This window comes from Tetrao urogallus, assembly GCF_951394365.1.
Source record: "Tetrao urogallus genome assembly, chromosome: 1".
Taxonomy (NCBI): Eukaryota; Metazoa; Chordata; class Aves; order Galliformes; family Phasianidae; genus Tetrao; species Tetrao urogallus.
The window spans coordinates 145,084,095-145,107,623 of NC_136813.1; the positions used below are offsets into that span (position 1 = coordinate 145,084,095).

General features: G+C 50.6%; 5 protein-coding genes across 5 annotated transcripts; 2 read left to right on the forward strand and 3 right to left on the reverse strand.

Annotated features, from left to right (window-relative positions):
* Positions 1-1,602: 1,602 nt before the first annotated feature.
* Positions 1,603-4,732, reverse strand: NAGA (alpha-N-acetylgalactosaminidase; the record flags this gene model as incomplete). Its single annotated transcript, XM_079549189.1, has 8 exons — positions 1,603-1,767; positions 2,118-2,261; positions 2,362-2,559; positions 2,859-3,020; positions 3,649-3,743; positions 3,892-4,069; positions 4,164-4,338; positions 4,572-4,732. The coding sequence occupies 8 exons, from the start codon at positions 4,730-4,732 to the stop codon at positions 1,603-1,605; spliced, it is 1,278 nt and encodes a 425-aa protein (XP_079405315.1).
* Positions 4,733-5,886: 1,154 nt separating this feature from the next.
* Positions 5,887-6,642, forward strand: PHETA2 (PH domain containing endocytic trafficking adaptor 2; the record flags this gene model as incomplete). Its single annotated transcript, XM_079544853.1, has 1 exon — positions 5,887-6,642. One exon carries the CDS (start codon positions 5,887-5,889, stop codon positions 6,640-6,642), a length of 756 nt encoding a protein of 251 aa, XP_079400979.1.
* Positions 6,643-10,221: 3,579 nt separating this feature from the next.
* Positions 10,222-11,552, forward strand: SMDT1 (single-pass membrane protein with aspartate rich tail 1; the record flags this gene model as incomplete). Its single annotated transcript, XM_079541123.1, has 3 exons — positions 10,222-10,368; positions 10,739-10,879; positions 11,326-11,552. 2 exons carry the CDS (start codon positions 10,222-10,224, stop codon positions 10,874-10,876), a joined length of 285 nt encoding a protein of 94 aa, XP_079397249.1. The 3' UTR covers positions 10,877-10,879; positions 11,326-11,552.
* Positions 11,553-12,976: 1,424 nt separating this feature from the next.
* Positions 12,977-14,351, reverse strand: NDUFA6 (NADH:ubiquinone oxidoreductase subunit A6). The gene is made up of 3 exons (XM_079549456.1): positions 14,213-14,351; positions 13,925-14,040; positions 12,977-13,187 (listed from the first exon to the last, which is right to left on the reverse strand). The coding sequence occupies exons 1-3, from the start codon at positions 14,331-14,333 to the stop codon at positions 13,056-13,058; spliced, it is 369 nt and encodes a 122-aa protein (XP_079405582.1). The 5' UTR covers positions 14,334-14,351; the 3' UTR covers positions 12,977-13,055.
* Positions 14,352-16,217: 1,866 nt separating this feature from the next.
* On the reverse strand, positions 16,218-23,233 carry CYP2D6 (cytochrome P450 family 2 subfamily D member 6; the record flags this gene model as incomplete). The annotated part of the gene is made up of 9 exons (XM_079549450.1): positions 16,218-16,396; positions 16,785-16,926; positions 17,553-17,740; positions 18,367-18,508; positions 19,118-19,291; positions 19,420-19,580; positions 20,624-20,776; positions 21,485-21,656; positions 23,036-23,233. The coding sequence occupies 9 exons, from the start codon at positions 23,231-23,233 to the stop codon at positions 16,218-16,220; spliced, it is 1,509 nt and encodes a 502-aa protein (XP_079405576.1).
* Positions 23,234-23,529: the final 296 nt, after the last annotated feature.

Consider the following 23,529-nt stretch of genomic DNA (forward strand, 5'->3'; position numbering starts at 1 on the left):
AGGAAGCTGCAACAAATAGGGACCACTGTGGCTGTTCTCAGGTTGTGAGCCAGTTTTCCTCCTGCACAGCCACGCTGGAGCCAAATAATCTGGTGGGGCAGAAGTATTGGCTTCAGCTCATCTTTGGAGGGGGCAAGGCTGATTTGTGGCATTGTTCTTGTCCGGAACAGATCTCCAGAACTGGTACACTAATTGTGTCCTAGGGCAGGCACCACACTGCTATTGTTTTCTCTGGTACAGGATAAATAGGAAAATGGCAGCTGGTTGTGGACTGTGACATCTGAGTTTCCCCTTGTGCCAAGGGAAGCCAGTGCTTTACTGAGCACAATCTAACTACTAGGAAGCCCCCTTCTGCTCACTGCAAGCCAGTCCAACAGGAAGCCGTTACTTTTTTTTTTTTTTCCCAGTGTAGTTTGTGTTTTGAGGAACTGACCCTAAAATCCCACATTAATTGATTAAATCTGAAACAACCAGCACCCTGCTTCCCTTTTATTTCAGTTAAATTGTCAAAACCACCAAAACAAAGCCAGCTTGCACACAAACATGAAATGGACACGTTATTTCTTTCTAGCACTGCAAAGCATCGCATTCAGCATCTTGCTGCCGCACCACAAAGGCTCTGCAAGGGGCAGGAATTGGCCACATGGTCCTCTAAGAAGGGGAGTGGGCTTCTAGCCCTCATTTGTCATCTGAATAGAATGGGGAAGTTCCATTTCTCACTAATTTTAAAATATGGTGATTTCCTGCTTTGAGGTTAAACCTTGTGTGGATCTCTCTGGGTTGCCCTATCCTTGGTGGGGTGATTTGGGTGAGTGTTGCACCCCTCCTGGGGTGCTCAAGGGAGGCCACAGCCCACCTGAGACCCTCCTCTGTGGATCCTTCTGAGCCCCTTCTATTTGCGCAGGCTGCCTTTCAAAGGAGGAGCCTTTCCCTGAGAAATGCTGGAGGGTTCAGCCTCACAAGACCGAGATGCAACTTGGCCAGCACCCACAAGCATCTCCCAGCTTAAGGCCACCAAAAACAAGCATCTACAATGAAGATACAAACAGTATCTTCCAGACACCACTTGTGCATGATGCACTATGGCTCTGCAATTTTTCATGCTAACACCATAGTGAGGCTACTGGGATTGTGCATGGACAACTCACGTTTTGCTCTGCTGTAATCAGAGCGAGTTCAGTACAGTGCTGGCACACGTTTGTTTAGGTTTCTTTTTCATAGCGTGCAGACTATGCTGTAGTGGTATTGCCTGCTGATCCTGCTGCCAGGCAGACAACCTGGCCCCAGGAGCTCCAGGTCTGGGGATGGTGCCTGGGAAGAGGGGTGCAGCCCTGTGGACAGCCCTTTGTCCTAAGCCAAGCAAGGGAAAAAAGGCGACCACATCTGGTCCTGAAGGATGGTCACTGGGGGCACTCCTCTTCCACAGGAGGACCTCAGAGTGCTTTGCATGCCCTCAGGAGGGAGTAACAAGAACACATGGAATGAGTAGAAATCATCAGGTGGTGCCAGAGGAGCAAACTGCATGTCTTCCCCCAGCCATACCAGAATAAGGCACTTGAGCAGCAGTGAGATGTGTCCTGGGGCTCCCAGTGGCCGTGGGCCTCACAGAAGGGGCAGGCGGAAGGCCCCCCCTGGGGCCTGCTGCTGGATGAGCCGCGCTTTGGGACACAGGTACCACATCGCTACCCCTGAGGGGTTGATGATCACTGTGAAGTTGTCTCCTGTCTTCAGACCACCAATGATCTTTCCACTGTACACATCTTGCACCTGGAAGAGACAGCAGGCACAGACCTTCACCTTGAGGTCCTTCCATAGTCAGGTCTTAGTATCATTAAGTTTGGAAAAGACTGCTGAGACCCAACCACCAACCCGTCACACCGTGCCCACCCACTAGCCACGTCTCTCAGTGCCACATACACATTTCCTGAATGCCTCCAGGAATGGTGACTCCATCGCCTCTCTGGGCAGTCTGTTCCAGCACAGCACCGCTCTTTTGGATAAGTTGTTTTTCATATCCAACCTGAACCTCCCCTGGCACAACCCACCCAAAATGCAGTGGTGCCAGCAGTGGGAAGCTGGAAAGAGGGGTGCAGGCACAGGGTGCCCTCAGGGCTCACCTCATACACAGCTCCCTCGGGGAAGCCAAGCTTGGCCAGACTGGTGGTGTAGCGGAAGGGCATGTCTGTCCTCCGGCTGAAGAAGACTAGGGCACTGGCGGCCTGAGACAGCGGGCGCAGGAACACCTCAATGTGGAATTTCTCCTATGGTGAGGACAGACAGGTGAGACAGAGCCTAATGCCCACATCACTCCTCATGTTCTTCTGCCTATGTTCTCCCAAACATGTACGTCTTTCCCCTAACCTTGATGATCCTGCGCCCCTGGATTCCCAGGGGGTCCTGGTTTATCTGGATCATCAGGCGGTTCTGCAAGATCTCCTTGGCACTTGGCGAGATAGTGCGCAGGTCAGTGGACATGAGGAGCGGAGCTGCCATGATAGTCCACAAGGCCATTTGGGAGCGTGACTGCTCGTAGCTGAGACCGAAGTTTCCAATGATGAGCTGCAGGGGAAAGAAGGCAAAGGCTGTGAAAAAGGTGAAAAGCATGTCCGCGTGTCCTGCCTGCTGATGCTGCAGCCTGTACGGTAGGAGCAAGCATGGCAAGCTTCACAAGTATTACTGCTTCCCTACAGCCAGGACATCCATCTCTGCTAGGCACTAAGGAATTGGCCCACACAAAAGCACCTGATGATGCCCTTCGATTCAAAACTCCCTTCCGCTCAGGCTGAGCAGATGAAGGACAATGACACCTGTGGCTATAGGACAGGCATAGTCAGGGGGTGACGGGTGCATTGCCATACCATGTCTGGGTCATTCCAGTGGCCAGGGCCAGCCGCCAGCTGCAACACATCCTGGTTTGTGAAGAACCAGTCCACAATGGAAAGAACACTGTCCCATGAGTCCTGGATGTCATCGTAGTTCCGCCACAGGTTGCAGATCTCCCCCAAGAGGGTGTAGTTCACCTAGAGGGGAGCACGGAATCAGACAAGATGGAGGCTGTGCGTGGGGGCACTGGACACCTTAGGTGGAGGCAGGGAGAAGGGGCAGTAGAACTTGCTGGGAGGTGCAGCGTCAAGAGGGTGTTTGCAAGCCAGAAGGATCTGGGGAAAGGCAACATCATGTGATTAAGGAAGACAGAGTCATATCCCAGTACAAATGGACTCATCCCAGTATAACAGAACATCTGTCAAAACAACCACAGAGGCTATGAGTCTATAAGATCAGCTGCAAGAAGGGAACATGAGCAGCTTGGGATTGATTCAGAAAGTGCAAAGGGATAAAATGAATAAAGTGCCAATGCACTCAGCTCTCAAAAAGTGTTACAAAGAGAAACACCCACTGGGGAGGACCAGAAGTGTCATTTCAAGCATTTAAGCCAGAAAGGACCAGTCTTAGCAGAACAGGCTGTCAAGATCAACGGCACACAAGCTGAGCATGTCTCATGGCCTTCTCCACACTTCCATCAGCCAGCTGTGTCAGGAACCCTGAATGGCCAAGGAAGCCTGGCAGGAGGCCATGTCCCACCAGAAGTGGAGCAGTAAGAGGGATGTAGCACACAGGCCGGACAACAAAAAGTGGGACAGCACTCACCTTGGGAGGCAGCCCTCCCTGGTAGGCTGGCCAGCTGCAGGAGTAGATGATGGGGCGGCCAGTGGCGTTCAAGGCCCTTGCCATTTCTGGGTAGCCTTTGGGAGAGAAGGAAACTGGTGAAGGAGATGGATGACCAGAAGAAGAGATGTGAGGGAGGAAATGAAGCCAAGTGTCCAGTAGATGGGCAGCCACTCTGAGCCAAGCAGTGAGTGGACAACCACCAGCCAACAACACAGCTGTTACCCTGTGCCTGCTCCTTCCCTGATGAGTAGCACCCATCCAGCTTCAGCATGTCCACGCCCCACTCAGCAAAGGTCCTTGCATCCTGCCCAATATGGTCCAGTGTAGTGCCCGGGTATCCCCCGCAGGTGAGTGTGCCCAGGTCACCGTAAATGCCCAGCTTCAAGCCTCGGGCATGGACCTGTAAGGAGAGATGGGGACGAGGGGATCCCAGGTGCCTTTCAGGGACCAAGCTCTTTCTGTTCCAGAGAGGCACAGATGTGGAGGTCACTCACATAGTCAGCCAAGGCCTTAATGCCCCGGGGGAACCTCTCGGGGTCAGGCACCAGCCGCCCCTCAGCATCACGCTGCTTGGCGGCCCAGCAGTCATCAATGTTGATGTACTTGTAGCCCAGCTCCCGCCAGCCATCCTCTGCTAGCCGGTCCGCCATCTCCATGAAGAGCATCTCACTGCAGGACAGGAGACACGACCGGTGGAAACTCTGCCACCGTGGTACCTTAGGGGCCGGCCAGGGCTCTGGCAGTCACTGCACAGTAACTTCAGCCGTGCAGAATGGCTGCAGGCTCGTTCCTTGGGGAAACAGCACATGGACAACCCCGCACAGCCCGTCTGCAGCCTTCACCTTTGGGGACCACCAGCAGCAGTGGGGTATCCAAACCCCCGGTACGGCACTCCCTATTACCTGATGCACTGGCGAGGCTCCTCCCGGCAGTTCACGTTGCAGCGGAACCGCTCCCAGGCCAGCCAGCCCATAGGCGGGGTGCGCGCCAGCCCATTCTCCAGCCCGCGGGCGGGCAGCGCCAACAGCACAGCCAGGACCGCCACAACCGCCGGGACCCCCATCCCCGCCGCAGCCTCCGCCGGGGCACGTCGACAGCCTTCCCCCGCCCGGCCCGCTCACATGACACCGCATCACCTGACCGCCCGCTCCGCCTCCCGCTCGACCCGGCCCGGCCCCCGAGCGCAGCGGGGCCGCCCGGCACCCGCCCCGCTGCCCGGCGCCGGGAGCGCCGCCGCGGAGGAAGGGCCGGAGGTGAGCCGGGCCGGGGCTGTGTCCCCGTGTCCTCAGCCCTGCAGCGGGCACAGAGGGAGGGGAGGGGTCCGGGAAATGGTCTGAGGGTTGGGGGGCGTTGTGCGAGGAGGGGCTGCTGCCGTGGAGCGTTCCGCAGCTGCACGCCCGTATGATGAGCTGAGCTTTGCTCGCCGAGTCGCCCACAGCTGCCGTGCAGGCCATGCTTGGTGAAAGCGCTTTCTTTTTTTCAACTAAAACCAAAGCGAACCCACAGGAGCCAAGTAGAGTTCAAGTAGAGTGAGGCTGATTGTGATCGTGTCGCAGGAGAAAACCAGCACTCAGCTGCGTCTGCAGGCAGTGCGAGGTCCTGAGCTGGAACTGGGCTTGGCATTGGAGCCCATACAAGTGTCCTGGGCTTTGCAAATATTTAGCAGTGGGAGCCATGCAGCTCTTTGCTCTTACAGTCCTTGTGCAGCTCCTTGCTCTTGTTCTGGTGTTTGATGACTCTCCCCTGCCTTTTCTTGTAACAGGTATGGAGCTCTGTGTAGTGGAGCTCCAGAGGCACTCATCAAGAAAGCAGCTGGCCCAAGGAAGACGTCACGGGGTCACAGTCTGACCCACTGAGCCACATTACTTAGGGCAGTGCTGGCTGCAGTGCTGGGTGACAGCAGTGCTGTGGGATGGCTGGTGGGGCTGCACAGTCCTGAGCCTAGATGCGGAGAGGATGCTGAAACAGAGATCCCAGAGCATCTGAAAATGCCTTCTTCCCACATCCTACAACAGAAGAGAAAGCAAGATGAGTGCTTGCTGTTTCTTCAATGTGCTCCATAAAAACCCTGCAAAGTAGGTCACTGGCAGAGGAGGAAACAAAGCAGCATCTCTGGAGGAGGCAGTGCTGTGGTGGTGGGCCTGGAGATTATCCCCGCAGCTGCTGTACTTGTTGGATGGACAACACACAGCACTGAGCTAACCGTTCTCTGTGGCCATGAAGCTGAATGAGCGGAGCGTGGCCCACTACGCCACCTGTGACTCGCCCACTGACCACGCCGGCTTCCTGCGCAAGCGTGTGGAGCGGCACCACCACCATGGTCACCATGGCACCTCCTACCAGCGCCGATGGTTTGTCCTCAAGGGCAACCTCCTCTTCTACTTTGAGGAGCGGGAGAGCCGGGAGCCTGTGGGGCTGGTGGTGCTGGAGGGCTGCACCGTGGAGCTCTGCGAGGCTGCCGAGGAATTTGCCTTTGCCATCCGCTTTGATGACGCTGGTGCCAAGGCCTACGTGCTGGTGGCCGATGGGCAAGCCGCCATGGAGGCCTGGGTGAAAGCGCTCTCACGGGCCAGCTTCGACTACATGCGGCTGGTGGTGCGGGAGCTGGAGAAGCAGCTGGAGGAGGCCTGCACCAGCTTGGCTGCATGCCGCAAGTCACCACAGAGGTCCTCCTCAGGCAGGAGGCGTCACCTCTCCAACCCCGCCCTGCCGCCTGTCCAGGAGAAACAGCATGCCCTGGAGAACGGGTACTCCACGTGGGGCAGCAGCCCTGACCGCGATGGGGGGCACACAAAGCCCCCACCCCTGCCTCCACGCCGACGCTCAGCCGCAGGATCCTCGGTGCCCACCTTGCAGGAGAGCCCGGTGTCACCAGAGACGACCTGCTTTGCCAAGCTGCACCACTGGTATGGGCAGGAGATCGCGGCACTGAGGCAGGAGTGGCAGGAGAGGCAGAAGAGGGGACACCCATGACATGGGACACAGAGCCAGAGCAGAGCGAGGCACGCTGTTTGCCCCTTCCCTCACCGGCTGCTTCCATGCAGGAGGGCATTTGTGCTCCCTAGGACTCAGCGTACCAACGGGCCTCATCCTCTTTCCATGGATATGGCCAGGCTCAGTGCCCTGCTGTCCTTACATGGTGGATGCTCTGGGCGTTTCATCATCCAGTTTGGTTTTGTTTCTCAGTGTGGAAGTTTGCACAGGTCAGCATTTATTATTGTCTGTGATGTTGCGCTGAAGCCCTTCTGCTTTTGCTCTTTGGCTGCAGAAAAGATTGACTCTTGTGAAATGCCTCCAATGGGCTGCTGGCCTCAGGGTGCCTACAGCTTTATGCCTGGTTAGCTGCACATGAGCTTTAGGAGGACAAAGATGCCATGGCTTTGGCTGGCCCAGGAGCCATGGCTCATCATGACGAGTGCCCATTTGATCTGACCATGCTGCTGGCACAGGCTGCTCTTCCTGGGGCTTCTGGTTGGGTGCCAGAGCTCTGCAGAGCTCCATGAGCAGCCTCCCCAGCAGGGTGGGGAACAGGGCAGTGTACTGAGCCACAGCACAGCTGTGTTTGCAAACATCATCATTTTTTTAACTTTCAGCTGCCCTAATGCCTCATCCCTGCTGTCTCTCCCCAGGAGCGTCCATAAGCAAGGCTTATGGGGAGGGCAGAAGGAAAGCTGGGCTTTGATCTGAATGGTGGCAAGGATCTCAAGCTCCTCGATACTTTGACTAACTAGCTGTAGCCAAGCCTGTGCATTCCTCTGGCTCAAGTTTTCCCTGTTGAAAAAGGGGAATGCTAAAGGCTGCCTGCCTTCATGGGGTGAATTTATCAGCCTCTGCACAGACCACAGAAAGTGCCATATAGGGCTCTGGCAGCTAGTCAGATGCAGGAGACAGTGCAGAGCAGCGCTCGTGTGAGGTCTTTTTTGATGTGATCACGATGGTGTGTTTGAGGCACTGTGGGGAAGCTGGGCTGAGCCACACAGTTGGAGTAGAGGAAGGATATCAGTACGCTCCTGAGAAGCGGCTGGCCCTAAGAACACCAGAGGTAAAGGAGTGAGTTACTGTGGCTTCCCAGCCCCATGTGCCAGCAGTGTTTGTACTTGCCTTGCTCTAAAAGCCATATAATCTCCTACCAAAGCCAGATCTTGTCCTGCTGGGGCTTCCCTCCTACTCTCTGTCAGAATCATGGGGCTGACTGCAGGAGCACATCCCATACACTTACCTGCTAGGTCAGAACCCTTAACCAAAGGCCAACGGTACATTATGCAGTGCTGAGTGCAGCAGCCCAAGGATTAGAATCCTCTGTAGTGGTTGTTTATAAATATCTTTCCTTATCTTCTTGGCAAGGGCTGCTTTTCAAAGCAGAAAAACGCACAAAACTGCCTTTTTTTCTCCTCTTCTATAACAGCATTAAGCTTGTTTTTATTGCCCTGTTCTGTTAAGGAGTGATGCTAGGGAAACAGCAGGCTGTGCCATAGCATGACATGACATTTACCTTTCTGGACCTGAATGTGCTCAGCCTTACACTCTGCTATAACCTCTAGAGGTTGTCAGAGGCAGAAATCAAATGGCTTCCATTAACTTTTGGTGCCTTTGAAAATCCCTCTAGTAGTTTTGGATGACAATCTTCTGCCTAGCCATGGTGTGTTAGCATCAGACCTTAAATCAAGTCTGACATTGGGCAGTGGGAATGTAACCTCTACATACAAATGGTGCAATCCAATAATCTCTAGTTTACGTCTGCATTTTTCCATAGCAGAGAAATTAAAGGTTGGGAGGATTTTGTTGTTTGCTTTTTAAGAGAAAACAGTAATGAGAAAACAGGAGCAGGAGGGCCAGGAGTGGGTCTGTGTCCCATCAGGAGTCATCGTGATTCCCAACAGCAACATCAGGAATGGTGCCACCTCCCCATTGTGGGTTTTCAGGGCTGGGTCAGATGTAGATTGCCTCTTTCTTCTTTTTTAATGCAATACAGAAAGAATCTTCCTGATGTCTCAGACTCACATAAGACAGTTTGATGGCAAAGATTTACCTCCCAAAATAAAATGTACTGGGAGTGCCTACATGAGACTCAAGAATGAGGAGAGACTTGATGGAGAAAATAGATTAACAAAGCCAGTTCAGTCAGAACTGGACCTGAAACAGCACTATTCATATGCAGGCAGTTTCACTTTTTAAAGAAGCTTAGTTTGTTTTAATGAGCCAGGATTGCACCAGTAACACTGCTAAGGAGCTTATATTTAATGCCTAATCTGCCCTGTTTAAACCAGACAATATCCACACCACCTGGCTTTGCTTTAGCAAATATTCCAGCTAAATCCTAAATCCTGCAAATGAGGAGATGGGTTTTCCTTCCTGTCTGACTGCATTTGGAGTAACGCTGTGTTTTATTCTGCAGCACTGAGAAGAAAACGGCAGAATCATGCCAAATATCTGTGTGCAGCCTGACACCTTTGGTAGTGCTCCTCAAAAGTGCTGTGGGATTTCGGGTGCACTCGGTCAGGGCTACCTCTCAGCCCCATTGCAGAGCAGGGACGCCTCTTTGGGGGCTAATAAGAACTTCCCACCTTTTCTTATTGTTATTGTTATTATTATTGTTTTATTATTATTTTTTTTAATAGAAAATGTGTGGCCAGAAGGATCCTTAGCAATGGGAGACAGAGTGTTTTAAAGCTGCAAGGCTGCTCTTCTTACAGTCCTGAAGGGATTTTGGAGGGTTTTCCCTAAAGTAATATTGCAAAAGTGATGGGAAAAAAATGCTTGAATCTAGATGGTTTAATTTAAAGTAATTTGAAGGCCAAAAGCGGGAGCGAGGCTGTGATTCCAGGACAGCTTTGCCAGTAAGGGAGCCCAACCTGTCAAACAAAACATGGATGGAATCCTTGCAGCTTTTTGGGGACAGGATTTCAGCTCAGGCCCACAACGTATCACTGTGTGCACATGTATGCTTCATAGAACAGCCACTGTGATGCTTTCTCTTTGCTCTGAAGTCAAGCCCCAGAGGTAAGGCTGACCCGGTCTCCCAGTGGCCACCAGCAGCCAACTGATGGCACTGTGGTTTGGGATGGCCAAACACCTGGTGGTACCACAGTCACTGTGTTCATAAAGGGGCTGGCTCAGCCCAGGAACCTGAGAGAAACCCCGTGCTGATGGGTGCCGGGGTCCCTGCGGAGCACAGGAAACACTACAGGCGGTTCGCCCAAGCAGCCCTCTGTGGAGGTGCTTCTATGCTAACTACAGACCGTGTTCTTCTTTCTAAGGGGCGGGTTTGCGCGAGCCTTTTTTTACATGCAGAACTTGTGTGTGTTATTATACATTTCAGTTACCGTTTGTATTTTATGCTATCTAACTGAATAAACAGTTTGGTATTCGTAATTCCGCGTCACCACCAAAACTCCCACAGGCGCAATAAGGCGTTCCGTCAAAACGGGGGGGGGGGGGGGGGGGGGGCTGAGTGGGAAAGCCGCAGCCACGCATGCGCGGCACCGCCTCCCACCCTCCGTTCGACTCTCGCGAGAGCGTCGACACCCGGCCCGGCCCTGACAGCGAGGGACGATGGCAGCGGTGGGCGGGCGGCTCCTGGTGGCGGGCGCGGGACGGGCGCGGGGCGGAGGGCTGCGCCAGGCTCCGGCCGCATCTCTGGTGCCGTCCCGGAACGCCACGGTCACCCGCAGCGGAGCCATTTTGCCTAAGCCGGTTAAGGTGAGCGAGCGGGCGAGAGCGGCGGGGGCGTCGTAGGTCCAGCGGTGGCCAATCAGGGCGGGAGTTCCCGTTGTGGGCGGGGGGCAGAGGGATTGAGTGGCGGGCGTTAGGCCAATGAGCGGCGCGACTGCGGGCGGGGTGGGGCCGGGAGCGGCGTCCCGGACCCTCCGCGCCGGCCGGTTTCGGGGCGATGAAGTGGTGGTACTCATTGCTGCTGGGTCCTTCGCTGTGGGGTGAAACGCCGCTGTCCCCTGCTGGGCCTTCCTTCCCGCGGCTTAGCCTGGCCCGAAGCTCCCATAGAGGTGCAAAAGTCAATCCACGGTGACGCTGGCTGAAAAAAATCCATCATTTCTCGGTTGGATCCTTGTAGACGCCCTTTGGCCTCCTGAGAGTGTTCAGCGTTGTGATCCCGTTCCTGTATGTCGGGACGCAGATCAGTAAGAACTTCGCAGCCCTGCTGGAAGAACACGACATCTTCGTCCCAGAGGATGACGACGACGATGACTAAAGGGTACGGGAATGGGACGACCATCTCCGGGGGTGCCACTACTGGTGCTTCTGTTTGCCATGGTGCTGGGACACAGCCCTGTAGGGAGTGCAGGCAGCAGCTGTGGTTGAAGCTGAGGACATGTACAGCTGCCTCTGGCTGTGAGCTTTTTGGTTCTTCTGTATGCAAGTAGGCTGGATGTATGTACTTTCCTTCATCTGATGTGATTCCATCTGGTTTGTCCTTTTGTGTAAGATTTTACTTTGGGTGTTATTTCTTTATATCCAACAGTGTTGTTTTATAGTCATGTGTGCAGTGTGCAGCTAAAAACAAGTTTGCAGAGATCTCAGTCGCTCGTTAGAAACTTGTTTTTTGCAAATTGCCACCTTGCCTAGTCTGTGGGAAGGAATATGGCTGCAGATTGCTATGGCATATATCTGAAGAGTAATGTCTTTTTACTCTGTTTGCAGAACTGTAATTGGAAGAACAGAAGGGAGGAAACCATTGACAGACAGACACAGTGCCAGCATCTGCACTATGTTTTGTCCTTCTTCAAGGGGACGGGGGGGGCATTACATCCCCTTTGCCAGTGAATGTCCTGCACTTGTATGTATAAGAAAAATCTATAGATCAGGGTTGAAATAAGTGCTTCATAAGCTCTGCATCCTTGCACATACACACTCCAACCTCATAAAGAACTGCGTGGGATTCCTTGTATTAGCAATATATTAAAGAACAAGACATTTGAGGGATTTTTTTGTGTGTGTTTTTTTAGGTTATTGGCTATGACCTAGAACTTCTGTCTTACCCTTTCTACCTCCACAAGTCTGTTCCAGTGAGTAGTCTCTCTTCATATTTATTTTCTCTTTGGAGTCCTTTCTGTAATTCAGCACTAGTTTACGGTTTATAACAGAAATCCTAAGGAAAGCAGGAGCCCCAAAGCACAGCCCTGTTAAAAGATCAGAGTGCATACTGACAAAAGCACCGCTGTTGAAACAACATGCAACAAAGCACTATGCAGGTATGTCTGATAAACTGCATTACTGAATTCAGTACAGCATTGTCAGTGCAGTTACAGTTCTGAATAGCTTTGGTAACATAAAAGGTGAAGAACATGAGAGGCAAACTAAGCTAATGTGTTTTATAGCATTTAATGTATGTAAGGTGAAACTGAGGCTCCAAGTACCTTGTAAGGCCAAGATAATTCACTACTTCTCTCTCAGTCCTAATACGTTTTCTTAACTGTCTGTAAAGTTCAACCCCGCCTTATTTTCTTAAGCATTTACTACTGCTATTAAATCATCACACAAGACTTAAAGGCTTCTCTGTTGCTAGTACCTTCAGTCACATCAGACAGGTTGCACACCAGCTGTTTTTTTCAAATACCTTGAAAGTTCAAAGACAAGTGATTTCATTTTTAAACTCAGCACTTGTAATTTGGCAGTTTTTTTATTTGTTTTTAACTCTCTAGCTTAGCGACAGAAAGAGAGGGGCCTGTTATCTAAGTAACCCCAACAGCTGTGGCTGAAGACAGCTGGCAGGATCTTGAGTCACTCAATATCAGAGCTGTGCTCTCCAGACTCAGTTCATGTGATCTTGGGAGTCAGTCATGCCTGTTTTCTATATTGCCAAACTCCTCATTGCTGCATTTTCCTGCTGTCTTTCCTGCCCGTTCCTGGCTCTGTCTCTTCAGCCCTGTGTAACTAAATTTTACAGTGGGGAAATGGAAGCTGCTGATCTTTTTAGGGTACAGAGGGCTTTTCTGGCCTATTGGATTTCAAGACATTCTCTGCTAGGAAGTAAACGGAGAACAGTGTCAAACACAAGGTCAACGAAAGCATAGCATGAATAGGAGCAGGTCTCAAGCACAATATTTGGCAGTTACAATGGCTCTCTGAAGGCCTACTCTTGTCTGCTGTCTTCCAAGGAGCTGCTGCCTCCGCACAGGACTGCAGGCTGAGCTCCACAACTGGGCTGCTGTGGTTATTCAGATACTCCAGGACAAGCTCCACTCCCTGAAAATACACACTCCTATAAGCCAGGAGTCAACTTTCCATGGATGTTACAGCAGCTTGCATAAATACCAGATTCAGATTTATTGAATAGTCTCGTAGGCTGGTATACAATCTGTCTGTACAGATTTTTTTGTATCATGTAGAACTTTATTTGTAATACAAGACAGGAAGACACAGAATCTGTTTCATGGATCGTGGCCTTCATAGAATTTGGACAGAAAGTCTTTAGGTCGTGGGGTTTCCGTCTCATGAAAATACCTCATGACGTGTGTCCGCTGCTTCCATACATTTATGGTTTCTTGGAGATCCATTTTCCCCTGTGTAGAGACAGAAGAACTTCAGACCGACTCTCAGGTGTAGCTCAATTCTCATTATTCAGCACTACAGAACATAGCGAAGCGCACTGAGTAAAACTGAGTAAATAACGTTCTGCTAATGAGGATGATGCCCTGCTGTTTTTGGTGGTATGGGCAGGACAAGGGCAACAGGCACAAACTGGAGCAATGGAAGTTCCATATGGACATGAGGAAGAACTTCTTTACTGTGAAAATGACAGAGCATTAGAACAAGCTGCCCAGAGAGATTGTGGAGATTCCTCAGAGAGATTCAAAATCTGCCTCTGTGCTTTCCGGTGTGACCTACTGTAGGAACCTGCTTTAGCAGGGGCATGGACTTGACGATCTCCAGAGGTCCCTACAGCCCTGAAAATTATGTGCTTTTTGAGTGCCTTTAAGTTTCACCCACTGTATCATCCAGGACTATACAGACTTTGTTTTTAACCATTTCAAGATAGGGTAGCTGTCTCAAAATGCAGGAAATCCAGCAGATGGGCACAGCAGTTCTTGGCTGAAAGGATTTCCATGCATTACAACAGCAAAGATCCGTTATTGCCACGGAGGCCTCTTTCAGAGCCTTACACTTGGTGCACGACCAACATTTTGAACCCAACAGGCTGCATCCCTCGGACACAGTGAGTGTGTTACTGAGCCAGGGGAAGTGCCAAACAAAACCCAAAGCCCGCCTCCCCTCCCAGGCAGGAATAACTCGGTTGTACCTTAATAACCAGCATGTCAATCACCCGCGGGTCCGTCACATGGGCGTTCTTCATGAACATCTCCCGCACCTTGTTGCGGCCCTGCTTCACCGTGATGTCCAGCTGGTACAGGTGCACTGCGGAAACAGCACAGCGCCTGAGACCGTCCGCATGGCTTCCTCTTTCCACCGACAGCCGCAGCCCCCCGCTCCCGGAGCGCCGCTCAGCCCCCAAGGGCTGCGAGGCGGCCGTTACGACCTTGAGCTCGCGGCCCCTCCTGCGCACGCGCGGCCGGCGCCGGGCCCTCACCCGCGTTGGGCACCTCGCGGTACCAGGCGCGGTACAGCTCCCTCACGCGCCGCTTGGCCTCGCCCAGGTCCCGGCTGAAGATGGGCTTCACGGCCGCAGCCCCTCTGCCCGCCACCGCCATCCTGCCGCGGCCGCCCCGTTCCGCACCGCGGCTCGCGGCACGCCCGCCCCCACCGCCCCTGACAAAGCGCTCGCATTCCTATTGGCCCGCCGCGCTGTCTCTCCAGCGTGCCCGGCCTGACTGGTGCAGAGGCGACCAATGGGCGCCGGGAGTGCGGGAGGAGGAATAGTGAGTGGGCGGGGCCCAGCTTCGCCGGGCGGCGGCCGTCAGCTCCTCCTGGCGGTTGAACCCGGCGGGCGTGAGGAGACGGCGGGGACCGGCGGGCCGCGGGGCGGGGGCAGGGCGGGACGGCTCTCCTAGACAGGGCTGCGGCCTTCGGAGAAGCGCGGCGGCGTCGCGGCCCGTTCGTCCCACTCGGACTTGGGCAGCGCTCAGCGGCACCATCTGATCGGCTTCCGTGCCGGATGCGGCCGGGGGTTGGACTCGGTGCCCCGATGTGTGCGGAAGATGCAACCTCGGCTGTTCGGCGATTGCGTCGTTCGAACGGCCCATTATATACCCATATGCAGACACGAGGCTGCTGGGGCCCTTCAGTTTAGGTCTCTGAACACTCCTCCAAAGCATGGCTGCGCGCTGGCTGCTTTATGGAAACGGCCACCTTCAGTTCAGTGGTGCTGAAGGGACCTGAAAGGTAGCACTGAAAGGACTGGAAGGAACTGCGGGTGCTGGCGACGAGGAGAGGAATGGCACGTGAGTACGCGAGGTGGGTACAGGGCAGGACGGTCAGACAGCCACAGGGCAGGACAGCCCTTCCAGATCATTTATTTTGTCAGATTGTCTTGTAGGTGAAAACCATCAGTGTGCAGTTCCGCTGAAGCTGAAAGCTTAACAGCAGTGTAGGTAATCACATACGTAATGGGGATTCGTAGGTCCCAAAATTAGTATGAGAAAGAGAAATGGAAGCATGCGTGCACCGTTTCAGAGGCTTTTATGTTGCAATTATGCATTCGTGCCAAAGTTTCTGCCAGCACGAACAAGATTAACATGTTGCAAAACAACTGGTCAGCAATGTTGCAGGAAGAAAAAGCAAACCGCCTGTGACACCTGCAGCTTGCTCATTCAAGCGATATAACTCTATGAGTTTGAAACCTTCCCTGACTTTGAGTAATGATGAAAAAGCAGTTTTGGCGAGCTAACTGGATAGGAGATAGTAATGGAGGCACCAGAAATCATCTTGAAATCCATTTGTGGGAATTTTTGTCTTTTAGAAACTACCTGCTTCTGGAGCTGAAAGGTCATATTGATAATTTAGGTACTCCTTGGTACTTCCTCCTGCTGGAGTCCTAGTTGGCAGGCATTTTGCTTTCTTTTGGGTTGTAAATGAAGGTAATGCAGTATGTATGCAATTTACTGCAGTACACAGTATACATGAAGTAGTGCATGGAGTCTATGTTTACTGCACGATCAGGAGCACTAGTCTGAAGCCATGTGTAGTCCTGCAGGGCAATGTGACTTTGTAAGTGTTGAAGCTCTCATCCTGCCCACCAACAGCACATGCCAAATCACTTGACATTGCGGGCCTTGTTTTTGCAGGAATCAAGCCAGAGTCCTCCTGGGCACCTGGATGGCACGCAGAGGCAGAGCACTAGAGGCAGAGAGTGGCCAGTGGGGAAGGGAGGTGTCCAGCAGCAGTTTACAGTATTTTCCAAACTTTTTTTGCTCTTAGAACCAACACGATATCTCTTACCTTGGGTACTCTTTGTGTTTCAATACGCAGGAATTCAGGACTGAAATTGAAATTAAGCTCAGCTAAGGATACTGGGCCACATCCTTTCTTTACACAGTTGGGGACATCTGCACAGACTTGGGATAACTAGATCCTGGCACAGCCCTGCAACATTTCTGACGGTGTTAGTGGTGGTTTCTGAGTGAAGCGGTGCACACTTATCTTGGCACAGCTTGCAATTGGTATGGGTGTGGGCTGTTTATAAAAGCAAAGTGACTGTCCTCCCGTGGCCTGGGCTGGTCTTCAGGAATCACAAAGGTGAACTTCTGCATAAGAGTGGTGAAGAAGATGAAGAGCTCCATCCTGGCCAGTTGTTCCCCCAGACAGGCACGTCGACCTGCAAGAAGGAATTTCCATGGGAGAGAATACTGAATCACACTGAAATCACTGTGGGATGAGCACCCTTTGTGTGTAGACAAAGGATGGAGCAAAACACAATTCAGAAGCCTCCTTGCACTGAATGGAGAGAAGGAAGAAAGTGGGACTGGTTGTTGACTGTGTGAAAAAGGCTGAGGCACTCACAGCTATTTAGTTAGCTGGTGCATCATGTCTGTCAGGCACAAAGTCACAGAACAGTTGAGGTTGAAAGGGTCCCTGCAGGTCTTACCACCTGCTCAATTGCAAAGATGAGGAAAAGGACAACCCTGGACTTCCACTTCCCAGGAGGCACACCACCGTTCCTGCCGTGCACCAGACTTGCAGCTAGACCCTCCCCTTGGATTTACCTGCAGAGAAGGGCAAGAAGGCCTCTGGTCTCACAAATTCCCCATTCTCATTCAGGAAGTGTTCGGGATAAAACTCATTTGGCTTCTTCCAGACTGTCTCATCCTTCAGCACGGAAGTCAAGTTGGTGATGATTGTCGTCCCCTGCACTCATTCACAAGAGGAAGCAACTTATATGAGAACCGCAGAATTATCTTGGCATGATAGATCAGTGCTGGTCCCTCTTTAGTCTGTCTCTGCCACATAATGCAGTCACTGTTAGGTGCTTCAGAATAAGGCACCAAGCTCTTCTTCTTGATCTTACTGAAAACAGAGGTGCAACACTTGCACATTTCCAGTAACACGTGTTGCCTGCAAACAGCCTCTGCTTCTCATATCCCATGGACTCGTTTTATAGCTGGAAAGGAAAAGCTAACAGATTTCAAAGCCCAACCTTTGCATGGGACATGGAAAACCTCAAAGCTCCTGTTTTAAACATCGGGGAGTCATTGCGTGGCTTAAAAAACATCTCAGGCGTGCCTTACAGCCAGTGCTGCAAGGAGAGGGGGCTCCTGAAATGCCTCTGCAGTTGGTTCCCGCATAAGCAGTGTAAACCAGAGCACAAGTGCAACCATGTGTGTGATCTTAGTATTTCAAATTTCCTAAGTCAGTGTTCTCCACGACTGTGCTTTGGGGCAGGAGGGACAAAGCTGCAGAGTTGCGTGCGGTCACTGCAGGCCTGGCCTCTCCCTGGAGCAATGATGCTGCCTTGGCTTTCTGGGCACACACACCTTGGGAATGAAGAAACCTTGAAGCTCGGTGTCCCGGTATGTCATGTGAGGTAGCCCCATAGGAATAATGTCCCCACAGCGTTGTACTTCATGGATGACGGCATTGGTGTAGGGCATGTTTGCTTGGTCTGCCATGGTGGGCGGTCGGTTTCTTCCAATCACCTTATCAATCTCTTTGTGAACTTTACCTAAAAGCAGCACAGCTTAGGAATTAGAGCTTCCTTAAGTAATCAGAAGGGTCTGGTACAAGATATAGGAAATCTGGCAGCATGAGCTGAGCAGGCACTGGGTGAGAGCAAGACAGTTACAGAAAGGAGCAGAAACTAATGGGAATACATTTTTTCAGTTGCTCAGAAAGGTCTCTACAACTATTAATTGTGCACAGTGCCTTTCATGAAATTCTTCTCATTTGATATTCTTACCATTCCCCTCCTCAATGTGACTGAAAGAGTACTTGTGGAATGCAGCATTTGAGAATTAAAACAGCTTAGTGTCTATTCCAAATACAGGAAGGAGGGTACCATGGCCACTGAAAGACCCCCAGGAGCCTTCAGTGAGAGGGAACCTGAACATGGCCTTCCAACTCCAGTCTTTTCAGCATGTTCCCTACTGGTCTCCCTAAGCTGTGCTAGAACAGCTGTGTCTGGGGATGCTGTGTTTGGGGAGGTGTTTCTCCTGGTTTCTCCCAGAAGAACAATTCCCAAAGCTGTTCCTTATTGCAAAAAGCCCAAAATATGGTGAGATGTGCACTGTCCCTGCAGTGAAATGAGTGTTCAGAGAAACATACTACACCTCTACTTGTCGTCTCACTTACTCTGTATTTCTGGGTACAAAAGCATGAACAGGAACGCCCATCGGAGGGTGGTAGAGGTGGTTTGAGAACCTGCTGCGAGCAAGTCTGATGTCACCATGCTAAGGTTGCGTTTATTGAAACCATTCTCTTCAGCCTCATTACCCTGCAGAATGAAAACGAGAGTGTGACAGGAGCAAAGACACTTTGAGTGAGAAGACTTTCTTTCAGAGAAGTACTGAGAAGCATTTTTGCTGACCAGGAATTCATTGGCAGAGTAGAGCACAACACAAGCGGTGGTCTGTGTATGAGTGATGTGCTTAAATCATGCTGATACCACTGTACTCCTGTATCCTGAGAGGTGAAAGTTACACCTTTATAGTGAATGCCTTGTGCTCTCAACTCAGCAGAACACTGACACTTACTGTGAGCAGCAGAGAAAAGTGACAAGAAGGAATTGGATCAGGTTCAGATCCACCCCTTATATGCCTGCAAAGCGATGCAGGCTGAAAAGATAGCTGCCGGACACTGAGTGGAGAAAGAGTGTGGTAGCTGGGGACAGAAACAGCAGATTATATGATCTTTGAGGATAATCAAGGAGGGCACAGCATGGAGAGCTGAACACCTAATTTCTCAAGAATGATGTGGAATGACGAGGTAGGAAATTTGTAACAGTCTTTATAGAACTGTATAAGTGAAGCCAACTTCTATCGACAAGTTTAAAGAACAAGAGGAATTGCCTCAGGTCTGTGAGGTTCTGTTCATCTCTCCGTACCTTTGCCATTTCCTTTAAAAATGCATCAGTGAAGTCTCGGGTGTAAGCAGGGTTCCAGGTCTCCCTGTGCTTCTCTATGAGCACTTCTGTGAAGTCTATGTATTCCTTTTGGCTTCGAAAGATCTTCTGTGGCAGTCCAGGGATGCGCAACAATATGGGCGCCACATGAAGAAGCTGGCAGGCCAGGACCATACAGAAAGAGACAAGGTTTTATGCGATCTAAAAATTAATATAATGGAAACACAGTGCTCTTAAGTGACTGAGGTCAGTGTCTTACAGAACATAACATGCTTCTGTGTTACCTCAGCCAGGAATCCTGCTTCTTCGTTGAGGGAATTTTCAAACAAAGTTAACAGCTTCTTGAATGTCTCATCACCGTACTCAAAACGCTCTCCATAGGTGATGGTGCAGATCACGTTGCTGACTGCATTATTTACAAGAAGATGCAGATCAAAAGGACGACCTAAAAATGGAAATGGATATCAATCAAAGGGGCTAAGCAGCATCATGCTGTGGTACTGCAGCAGTACTCCAACAACAAGAATACACACATACCTCTTTGCTGCTTTCATGAGAAAATGCCCCAAAAGTGCTCAAAGTACAAATACATCATAGTAGGAATGTAAGATCTTCTACTATGGTTCAGCTGGTCATTGTTTATAGAAGACAGGTCCTCAAGAAGAGCCGAATTACAGGATTGTTCTGTCACATGACAGATAGCACTTCATGAGTCTAATTATAGTTGATGCTGTGTGAAAGCTGTCGGATTCATTTTGCAATATGTGATAATACTGATATCATGAAATCACAGGCTGCTTCTCCTGGCAGCCTGTTTCAGTGCTTCCCTGCTCTCTGAGTAAAGAATTTCTTCCCCTCCTCTCTTTCAGTTTCAAACCGCTCCCCCTAGTCGTATCACTATCAAATCATGTTAAATCTCTTCCCTGATTGTAAGTTCCCCTCAAATACTGGAATGCTGCACTGAGGTTTCCCTGCAGCCTTCTCCTCTGTGGGCTGAACAAACCGTGCTCCCTCAGCCTGTCTTTGTAAGAAAGGAGCTCCAGCCCTCTGAGCATCCCCTCTGGTCCCACTCCAACATCTTCCATGTCTTCCTTGTGCTGGGTGCCCCAGCCCTGGATGCAGTACTCCAGATGGGGCCACACAAGGACAGAGTACAGGAAGACAACCACCTCCACCAATGCATCCGCCATGTTCCACCCCGTTACACCTAACTTTTCATGGGTAATAGCCACCCAGCTCTGAAATTATTGTATTTTACCTCTGCTTATTTTTATTTATTTCCTGTTCGAAATTGATTAGCCTTACAGTATCTCCAATGCATAAGGTAAAAGTGGCTTTGCAGCACAACAGGTTCAGTAACCATTATTCTGATGGACTTGAAACATGGCATGCAAACAGGAGAAGCTGTATCACTAATTGCCTTTTTCTGTTTGGTTGTTTGGGTATTTTTATCAGAACATTTTCTCCATCCTGCTGCATGTAACAAACCTCCTTCAGAATTAACTGCAGAGCACAGAAATCCTGCTTCCTCAGTCACTCGCTCCTCCAAGGACTTCTTTCCCATCCCAAAGTTCCTCAGGGTAGTGAGTGTGAATTTCCTTAGCTCCTTCCAGACATGTCCATACCGTGCCAGAACAACCCCTGGAAGTAAAAATGATCAAGAAACATCAGGAGCTCTGGGCTGTACAATGTGCAGGTTTTGCTAGAAATGAACAAATGTGAGTTTGGAGGTTAACATCGGGGGAAGAAAGGGGAAGAAAAAAAAAAGGTAAGACTGTGTATGGTTTGTTCATACAGCAGTTCTAAGAACTTAGTACTGCACCTTCTAATGCAGACACATGTCTAGCAAAGGTGGTAATAGGGTAATTCAATAGGAGAGCATCTGAAGGAAACATTCCTCCAAATTATTCAGCACTGTGTCCTCAGCTTGCATGAACTAGGTAGCATTTTGTGCAGAGGATCTGATGCGGAGGGATGCTTTCTTCTGTCCTCTTGGAAGAAAGTTGCCATCTTTTTGTCATGACAAGAACACATGCTCATAGGGTGGCAATGGGCACTGGGCAGAGGGAACTGACCGCTCTCACCCTGGCAAGCAAGTTGTACCACTGATCGTATCCTCACACTGCTGAAGAGGCGTGTGCCAGTGCCTGGAGCTGTACTACAGCCCTAACTAGAGCTGGTAGATCACCTGCTTCTGTGACCACAGAAGAGTGGCAGATGTACAAGGATATTGGCTAGAGGGAGATGTGAAGGTGGTTTTACACTGGGAAAATCTTCTGTCTACTCATCATCTAGCCAGTCCTCCCTGTGCTGGTGCCTGCAGGAAATGTCTGTTAGCAAAGGACTTGCCTTCAGATTTATGTCCATAGCCCAGATGTTCATATACTGGGAAGTATGGCCGGTCAGCAAAGTCCTCCGATTTGTTGACCAGGGCTTCCTTCACAGTTTTGTACCCATTCAGCACTACTATGTTGGTCCAGCAGTTCTGGAGACTGAAGACGTTTCCAAACTTCTTGTGAAGCTGTGAAGATAAAAAAATCATGGCTCTGAAAATGATCAGACATACAATAGTGTGGGAAAGTAATGTGAAAACATATCCCTGTATCTTTCCTTAAGGCCTGACTCTTGAGTGGTTTGTACTGTTTTATTAGGAGACCTTCCAGCTGACCTCTGACTGGTGGTTGTCTCTGCAGTGCAGCAGCTCAGAACAGTGTCATCCACTATCTGCAGCAGGGTGCGATGCACTGCAGCTAGCAAGATGCAGCTATTCTGGAGGAACTTGTCCAGAGCACCGTGTGGATATTTTGGTGACATCACGAGGTCAGGAACCTGTTTAGACATTTTCAAAGACTGAGCACTCAAGAACCCATTATTTCCCGGCACTTGTAATTTCATTTAAAAACCTAAGCAATTTTAGGTAGCTTTAATTTTTGCTAGACAGAAATACTGATGATACGTAATGTAATTTCTTTTTCTACCCAAAGCCCAATTCCCAGAAGCGTGCTTGGGTAGCTCCACACTGGAGTTCCAGGTCAGCTTCCTCCCCAAGGGGAATGTACTCTCCTAGAAACACAGGTAACTGGCACACATCCATCATCTCTGCTGATCTGAAAAGGATATGTTGCTGACAAAACGGTGATTGCATAGATAGAGTTTATCAGCTGTGTATTCTTTGTCTTTGTTGTGTTTTGTCTCTAATTTCCTTCCTTCCTTTGTCCATTTTCTTCTTTCCCTCCCTCTCTCTCTCTCTCTTTCTGTCTTTTTCTTCCACTGTCTTTACTTTTTCTTGTCTTGCCTAGTCTTCCTTTTCTCCTTACAATTTCTCCCCTCCCCTCTGCTACCCTTCCCTCCACTCCCCTCCCTTGTCCTTTTCCTCTTCCCTACTGTTTTTCCCCCTCCCCCTATTATCCAGTTTCCTCCTCTCTCTCCCCCATCTTGCTCCTATGTCTACCCCTTCCCCCCTGCCCCTTTTCCCTTCTCTTCATCTGTCTTCTACTTCTTTTTTTTTTCTCTTTTCTTTTTTTAATTATTATTGCAGTGGGATTTGAAAGGGGATTAGTACTTTAATGGCTCTTGAAATATGTCATTAAAAGCAATTAGTAGTCAGGTAACTAGTAGTCAGTGAAGTGAGAATGACCCTGATTTGATATGATTTGAAAATGGTAATCTTTTGGACAGACAGCTGAACAGTTTTGTCTTGGAGAAGGAGCCTTTAGATTTTGCACGCTGAAGTAAAAGCCCGTGGCATTTCTGCTGTAAGCCGTGCTGTGCTTTTCCTTTGAGAAGAGATAAGGCCTGACTTTGAATAGGAATGCTACAGTCATTTTTGGGGCTACTGATTTTGGCCACACTTCCCCAACCCGCAGGGTGCTGTGCGTGTTTGCTGGGTCCGCTACTCACCTTCTCGAAGGAGAGAATCGGGTTGTTGTAGTTCACGTATGGCATGGTCCCAACAAACGGCAGCGACACTGGGCCTGGGGGGTAACGGCTCCACTTCTTCCTGCGCTTCATGAAATCAAGAAGCACAGTAAAGACGGCCAGAAAAACTCCCAGTACAGACATGTTGCTCCAAGATGACAGCCACAGGAGCAGTGTCATTCTGCAGTCTGTCTACTCAGTCTTCCTGTTTTGACCCAGCACTGTTTCTGTCCTTCTCTTCTGCCTCCTGCCCCCCTCTCCCTGTTGTTGCTGACTTTTAAACATGGAATTTGGCCTGGACCCAGAGCTCCTCCTCTGATCAGCTCAGTGTTGGGGGAGTGGCGATGAGGGCTGTTCCTTTCCTCCTCCAAGTCTTTGCCAAATCTGGAGCTCAGAGGCCTCCTTGTCCCTGCCACCACGGAGCACAGGCAGTTGTGCTGGCCATGGGATAAGGCTGGGTGATGTACAGGTATTTG

Bases quoted from the DNA above. Each gene is read 5' to 3' on its own strand.
- NDUFA6 (XM_079549456.1), bottom strand. From the start codon at position 14,333: ATGGCGGTGGCGGGCAGAGGGGCTGCGGCCGTGAAGCCCATCTTCAGC. The intron at 14,041-14,212 runs GTGAGGGCCCGG...CTGTTTCCGCAG, and splicing joins CCGCGAGGTGCCCAACGCGG to TGCACCTGTACCAGCTGGAC. The intron at 13,188-13,924 runs GTACAACCGAGT...GTCTCTACACAG, and splicing joins TTGACATGCTGGTTATTAAG to GGGAAAATGGATCTCCAAGA.